General features: G+C 44.3%; 1 protein-coding gene across 2 annotated transcripts in view; it reads right to left on the bottom strand.

The window, feature by feature from the left end:
• Nucleotides 1–17,834, bottom strand: part of DIS3L2 (DIS3 like 3'-5' exoribonuclease 2) — a 191,717-nt gene extending 173,883 nt beyond the window's left edge. Inside the window, exons 1-2 of one of the 2 annotated variants that reach the window (XM_086754853.1) lie at nucleotides 17,781–17,834; nucleotides 14,438–15,157 (exon numbers count right to left, since the gene is read on the bottom strand). In XM_086754853.1, coding sequence (XP_086610979.1) covers nucleotides 14,438–15,137 — 700 coding nt within the window. In that variant the 5' untranslated portion in view covers nucleotides 15,138–15,157; nucleotides 17,781–17,834. Of the gene's footprint in view, nucleotides 1–14,437; nucleotides 15,158–16,429; nucleotides 16,449–17,780 lie in introns of those variants that run through there. The other variant, XM_086754854.1, reaches the window with a different exon arrangement.

Below are 17,834 nucleotides of genomic sequence, written 5' to 3'. Positions count from 1 at the left end.
AAAACTGCAGATTGCTTCATAGAATTAAACTGAAGCAGTGAGGAAAAAAAAAATAAAAAACTGTACTTAAGCTGAGATCTTTAAAAATATGGTACAATAAAAGAAAACTGCTACTTTACCTAGTCACAGACAAAAGTCAACTTCCACATATAAAAACAGGCAAATCAGCAGGAGGAGGGAGGGATCCTCCTAATTCAAGAGAGGATAGACCAAGAAAGAAACAGGGACAACTCAAGGTGCCAGCCCAGACCAGCCCAGGAAGAGATAAATGACGCCCCAGCGGTGTATCTGAAAGGAAGACAGAGCCTCTGTGTTCAGTGATTATAAAGATAAAGGCAATGTAATTTGGCCTCTTTCTACATGATCAAGCTTTTCATACTCTGAGCATGCTTTCAGGGAGGAGACTGCTCAAGGGAGGCTGCAGCCGTGATGCAGCAAGAGCGCAGCCGCAAATTTAGGTTTCAACTGATGCAAATGAAGCAATACTACCTGTGCAGACCACATGACGAGATGGAACTACAATTAACCAATTTGAAAACGCCTAATGAACTGATTTGCAAAGGCTCTAAGGGTCAAGAGATTAAGTTAAAAACCAGACACTGAAACTAAAAGTATGGCCTAGAGAGATCTGAGCAGAACAGCTTTTGAATTGGCAACACAGTTTGCTCTGGAGTGGTTTTTCAGAGATGTTTTGGTGAAGGAATTTGACCAACTGCAACAAGCAAGATGTTAGGAACATATTAAAAAAGCAAGGCACTAGACTGATCACCCAGAGGGTCACGCAATCTGCTTCATTGGAGGTTCTTAAAAATAGGTGAGACAGACGTCTGCCAGAGTTGGTCTAAAAAGAGTAGTTTTTTCCTTGAGGTAGTGAAATGGATTACACGAGCTCGTAAGGTCCTCTTAAGCCCTCGTTTCTATGACAGCAAGTCACAGAAAATACTACTATGAATTAAAGAACATGGGATAAAAAGGAGGCTAAAACTTAACATGTAATTAAGAAGGATCTGAAAAAAAAAGAGCAGAAAACTAAAACGCAGAGAAAAGAAAAAAAGAAAAAAATGTCTAGTGAGTTGGGAAGTGAGCTGAGAGCCAGAATCAGGCACTGCAGAGCAGAGACACCGCAGGACTTACTGTGGCTATTAGGTCAAAGTTTGGGGCCACTACTGCCAAAAATAACGCACAGCAACAGCAAAGGGTGGAGAAGCACCTTTCCGTGCCGAAAGGTAGACATGCAGAGAGGCATTTGCACGTTTCCAACACTTAAGCCTTTGGCTTACTCTCCAGTGGGATTTTTCATCCGCTCAGACTCAGACACAAACTCAAAGAGAAAAATTACTCACATGAACAAACTCTGCTTTGACATAGCTGGCTTGCAAGTCAATTTACACACAGCCACTTTGGATAAGTATTTGACCCCGCCGGCCCACACATTTACAGCTAAACAAAACTAGCCCTGCTACAAAGCCACAGACAACTGTCACAATTAGCATTCAACTGGAACGCACCAAGTTCTGCATGACTCTAATTTCTTGTATTTCTCCTTTTAAAAGAAAGAGAACTACAGGTTGCCATCCATTTCAACCAGATACAATATCTGTTTCTGTAACACACCCGTCCCCTAAAATTGGAAGTTAGAAATACTTCTCATGATGGGCTTTCCTGCTGTCCCTGCTGCCCAGCATCAATATTCTGATGGATAAATAGACATCATTCCACAAAGTAAACAGTAACTTGACCTCACTATAGGTAGCATATGATATATTGAGACTATCCCTTCTGAAATAACTGCTATCACAAACTTACTTAAACTCTGTTCCAGCACCAGGTGTGTCAGAAGTCTCATTTCTTCTGTGGTGTTACAGTCATGTTATTTATAAGAGATAAAAAAAAAATCTCCTAGGGTAAGATGTCACACAAAGTAATAGCACATTCTAGGCATTAAAATAATCAATAACTAAACAAATATAATAAATAAAAAATAACTTCAGTCGAAGGGAGACTAAAGTGCAGTGACTGAGAGCTGACGTTGGTTGATCCATCCTAACGGGAGCCTTGAAGCAACCACACTGCACTGAACGTGTCTGCATGTGCAGAACCACTCAAGCTTGAGCACAGAGCCATTCTAATGCAAGAGACAAATATTCACAACCCACAGGAAATGCAACACATTTGGGGATGTTTATCTGGCTGCAAAGGTGATGCAGAGCTGCTCTCCATGGATGCAGCCACCGCTTGCCTGGGATTTGTTTCACTGTTTCCGACGGGTAGTAATATAGGAGTAACAATTTGAGGAAAGGCTGCTCATTACCTGAAATCCTCTGGAGGGAGACAGGTTGGAACAACCCAACAGCTGTACCAGGCAAGGAGGCTGCTTACAGAGGTGACAGAGGGACACCTAAATAGGATGAGGAATTCTACAAGCTGAGCAGGGAACCACTTTAAACTAGCCACGGGGAAGCACTTGTGGGAAGTAGAAACATGCGACCAGGAAAAGGAGCAGAAAGGATGGAGCTGGGAGCTGCCTCCAACCCAGGAGCCCAGTCCAGCATCCCGTGGGCAGGCAGCAGCAGCTGGTTGAGCTGCACTGGAGCTCAGTGTAGAATCCAAATCATCATACTTCATCTCCATCACAACAGTGACATCATGAAATGGCATATTTTGGTCTTTAAACCTAAGTAACTATTAATCTTTTATTATTTGGGGGAAAAAAAAAAAAAAAAAAAAACCACGCACGTAGGCAGCTTCCCAGAATAATTGATTGGGCTTGCAGTAAGAGAGGAGGCTAGATGTTTTAAATCAGCTTATTTTGACATAATTTATACAAAATCATCTATAGTTTAGGTTTTGAAAAATCCTGCATTTAATTAAGTTTATGTTTATTAGTCAGTTGATCAACTAGATGGTCAACTAAATCAACTAAAATGTTCAACTAAACATGAAGTTAGCAAGGCCAGAAAGTCTTTAATTTTATATTAAAATTTGCATATTGCTTTACACAAGAGAGAACCAAGACCTTCAATTTTATTCACCAAAAATAAAACATTTCCAACTGCCCTCTAGCATCTGACAAACTATTTGATTACTACCAGCAGAGAAGGAGAGTATTCCTCACTGAATCGTCATCAGCAAATCCATGACTCATTGGGCATCTCCCATCCAGGATCCAGTAAGAACTAGCTTCACTTGAGAGATCGAAGTGAATTCCAAGATATGGACATCTTGGTACAGCTTCCCCCTTTCCTGCCAAAGGGCATCTACCTTGTCACTAGGCATTTTTACCTCTAACTAAACTTCTAGCTTTGTTACCATCTACATTATTTATATTTAACCCAGCTCCCTGGGGTGGGCAGGGCTGTGAGAGCATCACAATTGTGCTGGTAACACCTCTACAGGTTTAGGACTCTCACCCCACTGACAGCTATCTTGATATGTAATGTAATTTTTAAAAAATGAATTATGTTGAAAGCACTGGATGAAACAATATTGTTACAAACTTTTCCAACACAAAATACTTCCATCTACTACTTACCTCTATCAGTCCATGACCGGGCATCAACACCTCCGCTAACTCTGCTATTGCTAAGAGGATTTTCCATTGCCTCCCAGCGTTAGATCATGATCTAGATATGCAAAGGAATCTTCCAAATACGCCCGCTTTACAGTTAGCATAAGCGTGAGAAGAAGCAGAAGCATATCCTCAGAACTGGTAATACGCAATAGAACAATTTGTTATCAGTTAATGAGACACTCTCAACACACAGTTAATAAATATTTGTTCATATTTCTACAATCTTTCATTTTATTGCTGACACATTTCAATGGCTTAAGCCAATTTCCTTTAAACCTTCCAAGAGGTTCCCTGACATTTAATCCTTCGAGACACAACCCAGCTATGCACTTAGAAAAATACTGTAAGGATACATGAACAAGCTAGAAGGCATGGCAGCTACCACATGAAGGGTCACTCAATATTGCCCTACCTCCAAAAGCCAATCAACTAAAGGCAATGAGAACTACTCTGATGCCAACTCCTGCCGAGTCCTACACTCCCACTTAAGTCAGACGAGGCTAAGGATGGCAAGAAAGCTAAATAAAGCATGTTCCTGCTCATCCTTCCCAGAGACTCAAGAAATTAGAGTCCAATCATGTAGCAGTCCAAGGCATCACCTCACAGATCTACAAGTTCAAGTTGGCCCTTGGCTCCTGGCAGAATTGGCAAAGTAAATTTTAGAAACCATCAAACTTGGTCTTTTAGCAAACGAATACTCTCCATGACCTGCCAAGAAGTCCTGCCTGCAGCTTGATGAGCCACTATGGATGCGGATGTGTAACAGGGCACATTAACAGCCTCAACACAAGAGTTTAGCTGACAGAAACTCTGTCATGTTTTGCAAAGGTGTCTAGAACCCAAAAAATCCCAAATCCTACATAGCCCCAAAACAATCCAAAGGCAACTATTTGTTTCATTCTCCAAAGTCAAATAAACCCTACAAGCAAAAGCATGCTTTGCCATTACCAACTGCATTAGCATCAGGGCAGTTTTGCTAGGATCCCCATGCGAGGATTCCCTTTCATATGCTTAAACGGGCAATTTAAAAGCTATTTGATATTTTCTGCTGCTCAAAGAAGCCTCCAAAATAACTTCCTTTCAAATTTTAAAAGCCAAAACACATTTGTTAGATTGTTTTTCATTTCTAACACACCAGTGACATCCAGTATATGCCATATTATATAAGTGACTAACTCAAAAACTCCAAGCACTTAAATGACTACTACAATATCCGGGATCAAATTACCACACACAGGCAAAAACAACAGGCAAAACCAACAAACACCATTGAAGTGATCTCAAATGCAAGTTATGTCAACAAAACACGCTGGTCATAGACGGGCCAAGAGTAACTAGCTATTTATGTTTTGCAAAATATTTTGCAGATTTAAGAGATTAAATGTCTCACTAATGGTAACAGCCAAGTACTTTTTTTGTTCTATTTTCTTTTAAAAGGAAATACACAGACAGCTGTTGGTATAGCTGCTCAGGGAAAGAGTTCTGTACCAGGAAGAAAAAAAGACATTCCTTGGAAGATATCGCAAGTAAAGCTCTGTGCTAGAGCCCTAAAACACAAACAGGACCAAACCCCATCCACCACACTCCCTGTGAGCTCAGCTCCGCTCCAGCCTGTGCTAGGAACAGCCGTGCTTCAGCACTGCTCGCAGCATGAATTAAATCAGTTCTGAGCTCGCAGATAGCCTTGGAACAGAACCACCTCCGTGCATTTTACAATATCTTGAAGCAAACCAGTTCAATAAAGTAGATAGCTCAAGATTAAAGATAAAGCAATAGAGAGAAATGAGGATGTTATGGGAAAGAATTCATTAGCGATGTAGGAGTGGAAAGGCAAGACTTTGAGATACATTATCAGTTCAGTGAGGTTTCATTGCAGCAAAGAGACTTTCAGGAGATAAATGTGGAAGGCTCGATCCGGGGTCTAAGAGAAAGCCTGAGAGCACATTCTTCTTATCACAAGCAAATAAAAAAGAGATCCTTCTTCCCTGATGAAATGTAAACTCAAAGAAACCTAAACTGGAGGTTCTGCAGCACACTCCTGTGCTCAGTCCAATCCTGACCACAAGCTAAAGGGAGATCTTACAACGCTGCTGTGAGTCCTCCTCAAAAAATAACTAAGGGTGGGAATTATTTGAAATTCTTAATGATTGAAAAGCAGGGCAAACTTCCAGGAAAGGGAATATCTTGGTGGAAGTGGAAAAGGATGGCGATATGATAGCTCTGTAGGGATTTAGGCAGATGGCATAATTAAGTGTAAAGTTAATTAAACAGTCATTCAAAGAAGAGAAACAATGCAGACCTACATTTACATCCACGGGCTCGGTTAAAATGTAAATTCTATGCAAATGCCCTGAACCAAGTGGATGATGTATTGCAATCCAGCTGCCAGAACTAGCTCCCATGCCCACCAGTCTCCACCAATTAACCCATTATGATGGGCCACCAGGGCCTAACCACAGCTAAATCTGAGCTGTAGCTTTCCACCATCTAGACAAATCAAAATAGAGTGAGAAGACAGCGCTTAAAGGGAAGGTCTTTCCTCACAGCTCTTAAATGTGATTTCAATAGTGATTCAAAGGAACCAGTTCCTCTAGCAGCTGCCCAACTGGTTACGAGCAACCCTGCACAACATAACACAGCTCCTCCGCCTGTGCCAGCCAGCAGCTTGTCTACCAGTGCAACCACGTTCACGCACCAAGACACGGTCCCGCTGTGAGCCACCCATGCACCTGGGAACAAATTCATTGCTCTCTCTCTCCCTGCCTCTTGGAGAAGATGCTTCTCTAAACATTTTTGGCAGAAAGTCTGACAAAATTTGCACAGAAGAGTTGAAAGTCCAAGAAAAAAAAAAGCACAAAGGGAATCCTTGCCACAAGGGAGACAAGCTGGCTGCAGAAAGGCAGCCTGGCCCTCAGTCTGCTGACTCCTGGATGGGGAAATACAGGCTGTCATGGTTTATGAGTAAGTTCACAGGGCCATGAGCGTGATTGTGCCACTATAGCATTCATTGTGAAAGATTCATTGAGCATTCTTACAACATGCCACTGAGGAAGAAACACCTCCACTTAGAGATGGGGGCAGCAAGAAAATGAAGTGGCATGTCCAGATACCCAGAAAAGTCAGGAGCAGGGACAGATGCTCATTTCCAGACCCATGGAAATGAGGTGGGAAGGACATGTCACCACTGCTCTTTTGCTTTAAGTTGCACGTATTCACTAGTACATATATTTACTAGTTGCACATATACTAGTACACACATGTACTAGGCATGTCCCTAGATTTCGATATGGAACTAGGGAAAACGAAAGTGTTCTGGTTGACTTTGGCTTTCTGAAATGGCCTATGCTTTGAAAAACTGAAATGAAGAAAAATGCACAATGGATTCTTTCTGCTGCAGAAAACAATGCTGTGGAAACCGCTCCCAACCACCAAGATCATGTGCCCACGACACCATGATTCCTCTTCCAAAACACTTCCAAGCATCCTGATGCTTGCAGGATTCTTTCTTCAGTAACTCAGACAGTAATTGCGGTTTTATTCAATTCCTCAGCAGGGTTTCTGTTGTAGGAATACTACATGAGTACAAGAGCCAAAGATACCATTCCAGACTCTGAACTAAGGGTTGGTGATGAAACTCATTTAGTAGCAATAGACTAAAAGTTTATCAAAATAGTTACCGTGTTCCAGCAGCGTGCAGCAGCACAGCGGCGTTGTCAGGGAGGGGATAGAGCTCTTCTGGTTTTCAGGACTCTCTGTGAACCTGCTCCACCCTGCTCGTGACCTCCTAACTACCTACTCCGCCTGATGACTGCACTCCTCCAAGCTTCCACTCCTGCGTCGGGATGTGGGTCAGGGCTGCTTTCACTGCCCCCTCCTCCTTCCATCCTCCCAAACCATCTTCCACAATACCTTTTGCTCTTTGTTTTATCCAGAAACTACACTGTAAAAAGGCTTCTTCAACACTTCAAGAAAAACACTTTAAAAGCATAGTACTGCGGAAGTTCTCTTTGATTTGTTTGGGCTTCAGTAGTTTGAGGGAAGCAAATTTCCTGAAGATCAGAGGAAGTCAACAGGCTTTGAAAGGCAAAATACCTGACAGGAGGTGCTAACATACTAGAAGACATTAACAGCTGAAGAAATGAAAGAACTGCTTTCAGGTTCATACATATCCTGAGGTTACCAAATGTGCTGCAGAACAAGACAATTTGCTGACGAACTGTTCCCCATACTGCCCATTCAGGGTAGTCGACACATAACTCACGGCCCTTAGTACTGCGGGGGAAAACTGCCTAAAAACATACAAACTGAACAAAAATGCATTATTGCTGCAGGCTTGTATCTGTAGAGAGCCTGAAATATTCTCCAAGGCATGACCTACCCCATACATCTGTGGGCTGCAGCTGCCAGTGTTGACATTTTCCTTCAGCACCCTGGAAATTTTTATTTTTGTCACAAAAGACATTATTTTACACAAGAGACCCCAACATTTTGTTTTCCATCCTGCCCCAGCCAAGTTTCTACTCTCCATAGCTCAGATTTCCCACAAGAGGGAGTTAGGAACATGCAGCCCACAGCACTTCATGGAGCTAGGCAGCAAGGGGCTTGAGGTGGGAGAGCCAGAGATTAACACCTCATGGGACAGGAGAGGCAGAAGCAGAGGCAGAAGCAGAGGCTGGAGAGTGGGGCAGTGGTGAAAGCCTTGCAGCAGCCATGGCTTGGAGAGGAATCAGAATTAGCCACTGAAGCCAGGTGCAAAGCATCTGTCCTACCTACCTGGGTACCCACAGTGAAGCAGACACTTCAGAGATTATCTGAACAACAGCTCAGAGCCGACTGGGGTGTGCGGGCTGACCGACCCCATCAATAGCAGAGGATAGAGGGCTTTTTCAAATAAATTCTCTTTTGAACTACAGCATATTTCAGGAGCAAAATTCATTATCAGGGCTTTTAAACATGCCAGTGACAGCCCACATACCACAAGCCTTGGTAAAACTGTTCCAATGGTCATTCACTCTTGCTGCTAAATTGTGCTGTATTTAAAACCTGGATTTGTTTAGCCTCAGATGTGTTACATCATCATCTGCTCAACTGAGTAGCCTATTATTGAACATCTGTTCCCCATGTAGGCAATTTACTGAAAGCTCCCTTCCCCCAAGCATCTCTTTGATAAGTAAAGCAGGGTTCCTCAGATCATTCACTCATGATCCCAGCATTTTAATCTTCCTTGTGGCCGTCCCCTGAGCATGCGTCAATTCATCACCATCCGCCTCGAACAGAGGGCATCACCACAGGATACAATACTCCAGAAGCTGCTGCTGCCGCCGTGCCAGACACACGCAGCCCATACTCCATCTTCCAACTCCCATGCTCATACATTACCCTTTTGGCCACATCTTACAAGAGAGGGATGTTCAGCTGATTAATCCATCAAAAGCTCAAAACTTTTTTCCAAGCTGTTGCTTCCCACACGGGGTTCCTCACACTGCTGGTATGGTTCTACACTAGCCCAACAAATGGATTTTGTTTTGCCTGCCCCCAGTCCACCAAGTGATCCAGACGGCTGCCAGTAACTGCCCTCATTATTCAATACTCCCTATAGTCTTCAAGTCATCCAAAAAAACTTTCAATCCCACCTGTATGTTCTCTTCCTGATGACTGACAGAAGTAGTAAACAGCACAGGGGCAGAATATGGCACTGCAGAAACCAGACACGCTTGGTAACTATTCTCAAATTATTGCTGCATTTAATTAGTTCAGCTAAACAGCTTTTAAACCACTACACACGCGCACTGTGATTTTATTATGCTAACACACCAGCCCTCATACTCACACCTTTATCCTCAAACTCCTAACCTCATAAGAAATTGACACTGAAGAAGCTCAACAGGACCTTTGTTGCATAATTTGATGACGTCACATTAAAGAAAATACTCAAAACTAATTTAAAAATTAATTCAATTCTTCTACTAGCCTATTATTGTCCTGGGACCAATATCACACTGACAAGCATAGTTACCTGAGCTACATCATGGAGGCTTAACCTCAGAGATGGGAGCCAAAGAGAGTTTAAAAAAAAAAAAATATATAGCAAGTTAACAGCAACAAGTATTTCCACTGATGAACATTTTCAGGTGGCCACTAGCAGGTGCAGGAAGCTACTTCATGGAGATTAAAGCTTTGCTGCCAAATGCAAAGGCTCCTGTTGCAGAACTTGGTCTCGCTGCACCATGCTGTGCTCAGGACTCTGGTACAGGGCATGGAAGACAGTTATTAGATCACAAACAAAAACCACAGTCCCTGTAAGAGCAGGATCTCATCTCCCCAAGAGAGGATACATCAGATATTAACTCACATACTATAGCTGATGTTAGCCAAAAACATTAGTTGCACAAGGTTCAGGAATGCAACAATTTTTTTCTATCAAAAGCAAGAAAGAAATTTATGTTTGTGATGACGTTGCTAAAGCATTAGAGAAAGGAGCATTCTATTTTTCATGTGTCTCTCAGATGGGGCCATACACTAAATCCAGTTTTCCCTCCTCTCCCATATCTTATTACTATGATTAACGTCATCTAAGGAACATTACATTGGACCTGGCAAGATGAGCTACGTTGTAAAGATTTCCACAGCAACCAGCATTCTCCATTTATTGGGCTGATTCTGTGGCCTTTACTAGATCACTAGCTCATATTTACTGATGCCAGACACGGAGATAACAGCATTCTTCGGTACTGAATTTCACTACACAAGAACTGGAAGGCTCACCACTAAAAAGCAGCATTATCTTAAATTTGTCTTACAAGAAGGGAAAAGCAGAAGCTGTGGTTCTTCCTCCGAAGTTCCCCCAGAGAAACAAAGGCAAATACAAAATTTACTGCAGTATATGATGGAAAGACAAAACCCCTAAGATTCTGCCATCTTGTTAAGACCGGTATTTCTTGCCCATCAAACATGCAGGAAAGCCATTCCAGGACATTTCCTTTACCTATCCTGAACCTTTTAAATGTCAGGGTTGCAGCCACAAACACAACACTGCCATCCAACAGCAACAATTGTTTTTAAAGCTATGATGCTAAACACCGGCCGGCTTGCCAGCAACACTCCTCCATGGACGCTGCCCAAGTTGGTTAAGCACCACAGGCTGGGCAAATAAATGCCAAGTGTCAGACAGATGATAAATCAGAAAGGGCCGTGGAAATCTTACGCCATTTCAGATGAGGCATGTTGTTACCCAGGAATTGTCTGTTTCTCCTCAGGGTGCATGCTGACCCCGACAGATGGACAAGATACTTCCATCACATCATAAAGCCGTAAAGCTTTTAGCGAGAGGAGCCTCAGGAGGCTAGCTAGCAAAGCCCGGGGTGGTGTTCTTCCCAAGGAGGATGTCTGCAGATACACACCGAGAATGTACATCCAGCCCTGCAGACTCTGAACCTATTTCATAGCAATCAGCCTTCACAAGCATTCTACTCCATCCAAGCTTTCAGCATCAGTAAAGCCACCTCACTCCCAGGTATTCTAAACTCCTGAGATCCTCTGAAACCAAGTGCGGCCAGGAGATGGTGTTCCCAAAGACCATGATGCGCTCCACGTTTGGAGCACAGTTGTCTTCTGTAGATGTCTGGTTTTTAGGATTTCCAGTAGACTCAGGAATGTGCTATCAAACAGCAACATTCCCTCAAAAACAGCCTGAGAATGCATGTAGTCAAAAAGCAACTGAAACCTTTCTATCCTGAATAAAACACGCCGCTTGGTCTAAACTACTTACTGATAAAGCAATGCATCACAGATATTTAAGATGAAGTTCCACTTAGCAGCCGTGCAAATCTCAACTGCTAGCATATGACAGACAGATGCTGCAGAAAGAGTCAGTACTTCTGTCCTCAAGGAAAAGGGGGTTTTAAACCCTTTATGACAGAAACATCAGTCAGTTTGAAAAGAGATTTTGATGACTAACTCTGGATTGAAGTGGGAAAACCCTTGGAGCCTTTGATCAAAACCAGAAAACAACGCAGAGGACTTCATAAAAGGCTTTCTGTTAAGGTAGTTTAACCAAATTTTAGCACCCAAAGAACCTAGTGGACTGGAGATTTAGGAAAAATACCAGTAGATAAATTGTATTAGATGAAAAACTGTAAGCATCGCAATTTAAAGTGGCATTTTAGGATTACTTTGTCTTATTGGCCTTTGTTTGAGAAGAAACTTTAGAACAGGAGGCTTTATGGCAATTCTCCTTGCAGCAGTTATAGCTGCGCAGAAAGAAGCAACAATGTGGAATGGATCTATACGCAGCTTCATCTTCCCAGATCCAAGAGTGCTCATACCGCAGAGTGAATCCAAGCTGCAGTTTCATTACTAAGTCACATGTTTCAGACAAGGGACAATGGAGTTCTGTTCACACTCAGCTCTCTCAACTACAAAGATTCCAACACTTAGGAGAAGCAGTTACTATATGAAACACTAGAAGACACTGCCATGGTCAGACTCCTAGCTATCTGCTATGACACTATTACTATCCCCTAAGCCTCCCCCTTGGGGCCCTACAGTACAGAATGACAAAGGCAATCCTCAGTGCTTCTCATGGACAGCAACACATCATCGGCCGTGAGCTCCAGGGCTCAGCAACACTTGCTTGGGGCTCCACAAACCACTCTGCTTTCCCTCAAGACCACAGGAACTGCTGCACCACTGGAAGGACACTAACAAGGACCAACCCCTTGCTGCCCACAGCCTGCCCCAGGGCACTCAAAAGGTTTTCTCAGCCCTCCATGTTTGCCTTCAATTTCAGCAGTTTCAGTTTTAGGATCATTGCAAACCTGACCATGGCTAAGCCTGAGCTGAAGAGCTGTTAAGAAGAGGACAATGAAATGAAGCAATACAAAGAGAGATGCTTGGCTTTGAGATTAGCTCAAAGAGCCTTTTGGAAAGCCTACATCAGCCCGAACAGAGTTAATTTGTGAGGAAATGTCACTATTGAAAAGATGATATGCCTCATCGCTATGACAGAAGCAATTCTTGCCCTCACAGTTTCACAAGCCTTGATTTAAACTGATCAAACCAGACACCTGCCTATGGAAAGTAATGACTTATATCAGCATCAAGAGAGAAAGACAAGCTTTGAAGTGCGAAAATATTAATCCGGGACTGTGATGTGTGAGTTCTTATACCTAAGCGCTTGCATACTGTAAAACCTTCATTTCACTTAAACAAGAATACTACAATGTACTCAAACTGAACAGCAGAAAAGACATTTCTCCAAATCAAATTACATAATTTTTTTTCTTATTTCTTTCTTCCCCAAGACACTGTTTTTATGTCCCTGCAAGTGTTCTGGAAAGTAACCAGTCTCAGCTACACAGAAGCGTGGCTAGGGAGGCATGCAGAGGGAAGAAGAGGAAGAATGTCACTGTTAAGCAAATAATTTTCTAATAATCTTACCCACAGCATGATTTTTCCACCTGGGAGGTCAAACATGAGGGTCAACATTTTCTGCTCTAGCTCTTTACACTAAACAAACAACCAGTTTTCAAAGGGTTTGTGCAACCCCACTCCCAGCTAGAGCAGGAGGGAACTGTGGGTGCTTCCTTTTGAAAGCCAGGTTATTTTTATTTTAGACTAAAATCCACGTAGACACCTACTGTTTTCATGGCTACAAACTATAAGCCTTCTAGATTCTCCATATCTGTTAGGTGCTCTTCCCCACTCTCCAAAAGCTGAAGGGTGAAAGGTAGCAAAGCCTATTACAACAGGCTAGCATAATAAACAGTGTTGCAATGAAGCATGCCAGAAAAAAAAAACCTCCAAAAAATCAAGCTCATCAACATAGTTTAGAATAATCTGCTTGCATTAAATCTCTAACTATGATCTGTCTTACAAGAACTCATGAAAGTTTACTAACTTCAGCCTCCAAAATACCGCAAGCCCTGTAAAAAGCATATTACTTGCCACTCCTGAGCGATAGGGCACAGTTTTGTAGATTGATTTAGTTAAACATTTACTTGATTTCCAATCCAAGAGCTGTGATAGGCCTCAGGCCCATCTTACCCAGCTGAGAAATCAATCTCTTTTCTACTTGTTACAGAGAATTTAATATGGTGACATTTACGAGTTCCTCCAGTAGTAGCTCATAAGATCAGGCTATCCAAGTATTTCATCATAAATATCATTCAGACGAAGTTTTAACCCATTATACTGAGAGATCAGATTCAAACTGCCTGGCTTTGGTTGCTTGTTGATGCTGTATTTTGGGCCTTTTTTTAAAAATAAATAATTTTATTTATCTCCATAAGTGGGCTTTTTGCCTTGAATATCATGTTTAAGAGACACATTCACTTTATTACCGCAAGACATGGTCTCTTTGCTACTAGCAGCAAAATTTACTGGAGTCAACATTCTGTATCGGGAATTAGATATTACACAGGCACCTTAGCTCCTGAGAATTAGATGGACTTGGACCCTCCACAAAGGCAAACCAGCACTCCAGATCCAAAGAGGCAATGCAGAGGAAAGCGTGACTCTGCCCTGAGTCAGCTCAGATCCAGTAGCCTTGTTAATTTGGACTCTACACCACAGAAATTGGGCTCTCCTAGTCTTGCGCTGATCCTGGAAGCAGCACAGCCACATTCACAGAGCCTAGGCCAGGGGATTAGGCCCTGCCAGCACCAAGCTGGCTCCACATGAAGCCATTTGCACATGCCGGATGGCTTACTTGTAAATCGGGACAAAGCCACCCACAGGTAACTAAGGGCTGACTAACTCGGGTAGAGTAGAACCGGCTCATGTTAACTCATTCCTGACTAACACACCACATTCAATTCCACAGTAATTGTAGCAAGTGGAGCAAACAGCTCATTATCATGAACTCACCTTGGACTTGACCTGGAGACAAGTGATTGTTTTTCCTGGCATTTAATGCCAGCACATCCTCACTAAACTGCTCAGTCAACAAGCGTCCAGCTGCTGTATCTGTGTCGGCAGGACACCTGCCTCGTTTCTTATGTTTCTTCCTCCACATGTCCTCCTCGTCCTTTTCATCAGAACCAGAAGACTTCTGCAGAGCTGCATGGTGTCTCAGGCTGTTTGACACTCTCCCACCCAGAGCATCACTCATATTTAGCAACTCAGCTGCAGCTCCACGCTGATAGACATAATAGTCTTCCTCCAACTCCAAGTCTCCTTCTGGGCTAGCAATGGCATTTTTTTTATGAGGACATCTGCTCAGCGCGGCATGGGGTTTATCGTTCTCAAATCCCCCAGGCATGGGCTGTTCCAGGTGAGACGTTCTGATCGGTGAATAGCTGTGCACACTCAACCCATTCCTGGCTGGATTATCCTTCACCAGACCTCTCCTCAGGGGCGGGTCCAGATCCGAGCTGGGGTCGTTGGAGGTGCTCTCTTCTAGCTGCATCTTCTGTGCAATGTGATTCAAATAGGACCGGAATCGGCCACTGTGGTGTTTTTGCACAAGCCTCGCGTAAGCGTTCTTCTGGGGAGCAGCAGGCTTGCTCAATCCCTCTTTGGCACCTTGCGCAGAAGCAGTACTTCTCACATAGCCCAGCTGATCCATAGCGCAGTAAAAGGCTCAAACTTCAAAGAGTTATAAACAGACACAGGGGAAAAAGGGTTATTTTCTTGAAACAAAGTGTCAAATAATTGGTTACGCTAAAAGACACAAAAATGTACTAAATGAGAATGCATGGATCTTTGCAGAAATTCCAGGTTGGTAAGTCACTCCACTGGGGGGAAAGGGGTTTCACTGCGTACTCAACGTCTGGCCTGCACCGAATCCCTGTCAGTGACCAAGGAGTGACCACAGCCCGTAAGCCGTATCTGCCCATACACCACACAAACCAGGGATTTTTGCCCCAAGGCTGGCAACTCAAATATAAGGGATTCCTTTAACCTGCTCCTCCTTGCCTTTGAAAAAGCCAGGTACATTAAGGCAGTGACTGACAGGCTGTACCAGACACATCAGTTTAGTGGCTATCGGAAGCAAAATCTTGTCGTGTTCATCCCGGAGTCTTCAAAAATAACTGCATCCTCACCAAAGTGCTTCAGCGTTGCAGTAACAAGCATACATTGCCTGTTACCTCCCCCCACAGCGACTGACACTTCTGGATTATATAGAACATTTGTTTCAAATATGAAGCCCAACCATTTCAGCTTGACTTTCTAGCCATAAACTCACTCCCAGTGCGATGGAAATAAAATAAATTCCCTAGCACAACTAACTGTCTTGCAGGAGCTCATAATTCTTAGTGATTGAGACACATTGGCTGCCACCCCATCCAGCACCAGCTTCTGTAGATGTCATTATGCCTCCACCTTTGTTGCACGAGTGTGGAACTTAAGTAGATCAAGCATCTTTCAATCCTGTTTCAGATGAAAGTTTTTGGAGCCAAACAATCTAGGAAATTGTCCTCAGCTACTATTAAAGTAAATTATAGCTACAGACAGGACATAGCAATGATTTTTGCTGCACGTAACATCAGAGAGGAATATAAAAATACATTGACAATGGAGCCCAGTGCAACTGCTGTTTTCTGCGGATTTTCACAAAAATGACCGTTTTTTCCTTCAAGACATGTTTGAAAAACTGAACAGCTAAACTTCACACCAGCTGGTATGTTGAGAGCTTCAGGGCTCGCTGCCATCTCTTCTGTGCCAGAACTGGTGGGCACTGGACTCTACGACTCTACGCTAAAATAAGGATACTGTCCATTGAACTTCTTTCTCTTCACTTCTCTAAGCACAGAGGTATTGGCAGGACAGAATACATAGCTCAGCAGAAAATAAATTTATATTCCCTTCCCTACTCACACCAAGATTGGAATTTTTCTTTGTCGTCCTTACCCTTACCCAGCCCTCTTCTCCCTTTTGCTTCAGTTGCACAGAGGATAAGTACCTAGGCGGTCTCCTCTGTGCACACGCTGCCTGGGAACGGGGCACCATCCGGCAGGGACCAAGGACCGCAGCGCCAGCTCCTCCTCAGAGCCTGCTCTGGCCCTTTCGGAGAAACAACGCGTGCTGCAGCGAGATTTACTTAAGTAATTGAGCACGGATGTGAACAGGCTTCACAATACTAAAGCAAAAATTAAAAATCCCTGAATAAATAGGAAAAATTCTTTGTGTGGTTTGTGATTCTTGTTCCTAAGATTTTCCATCAGCGCTGGCCAATAGCTAAACTTTTCTAATAGACTGACCTGCTACAGCACTATTACAAAACCCTCTCACGGGGAGGTCTACGGCAAGCCTTCTTTTAACGTCACCCTCTCCCTTTGCCAATTCAATAGAAGTAGATAACATTTACAAAAGCCAGTGAGACTGCTCTCCAAACACTGGTTCCAGGATACAGGAGTTTGCCATCTTTATTTACAAGTAAAGAATAAACATTCGCATCTCGTCTCCACTGTAATTTCTGCAACTTTAATCACATTAACAGTTAGCAAGTGGAGCAGAGATGTTAAAAAAAAAAAAAAAAAAAAAAGACTTACAAGCCCCCACGTATGACAGCTTCATTATTAGTTTTCCGCGGGCAACCAGAAATTGACAGCTCCCTAGCAGGGACGGAGCAGAGCTGGGTACCAGGTACACCCGCCTGGCCTGGCCTCATCCCAGGCGGGAGAGCGGTGCGGAAGAGGGAAATGCCGGGAAGGAAGCACCGAGGACGGATGCTCGCTCAGCTGGGCCCGGGATGAAAGCCGCCCCTGTTATTTTCACCCGGCCGCTTTTGAAGAGCGGCTCTGGCCTTCACCGCTCGCCTATCGCCACGCTGGACACGGGGCTCTGGGGGTGCCCGAGCGCCCCGGCCGGCGCACAGCAGCGAGGGTGGGCGCGCCGGCTCCAGCACCGGGAGCACGACCGGCAGCGGGGCGGCGGGACCTCCCCCCGCACCCTCGGGACCGGGGGCAGCCCCTCGCCCGCCGCCTCCCCTGCCAGGGGCCAACGCCACCGCTCCCGCTCGGAGCGGCCCCGACCCGCTCGGGAACGCGGCCCGGGCTACCACCGCCCGAAACCGGAGCTGGCCGCACCGCGCCCGCCGGACGAGCCCTGGCCCCGGGACGAGCCGGCAAAGCGCCGGGCCCGGCTCCCCGTCACGACGGCGACGCTGCCGCGGGGCTGACAGGGCCCCTGAGCCGCTCCCTCCCCCTGCCCGGGACCCCGGTAAGGGGCTGGCGGAGGGGACACCGCACCCGGCCCCACCACTCACCGGCCACACCGCTCCCCCCGCCGCGCCGCTCCGCGCCGTTTAAATGTCCCGACG

The sequence above is a fragment of the Chlamydotis macqueenii genome, chromosome 9 (genome assembly GCF_036417535.1).
Source record: "Chlamydotis macqueenii isolate bChlMac1 chromosome 9, bChlMac1.mat, whole genome shotgun sequence".
Lineage (NCBI taxonomy): Eukaryota > Metazoa > Chordata > Aves > Otidiformes > Otididae > Chlamydotis > Chlamydotis macqueenii.
This window is presented reverse-complemented; position numbering and strand designations above follow the sequence as displayed.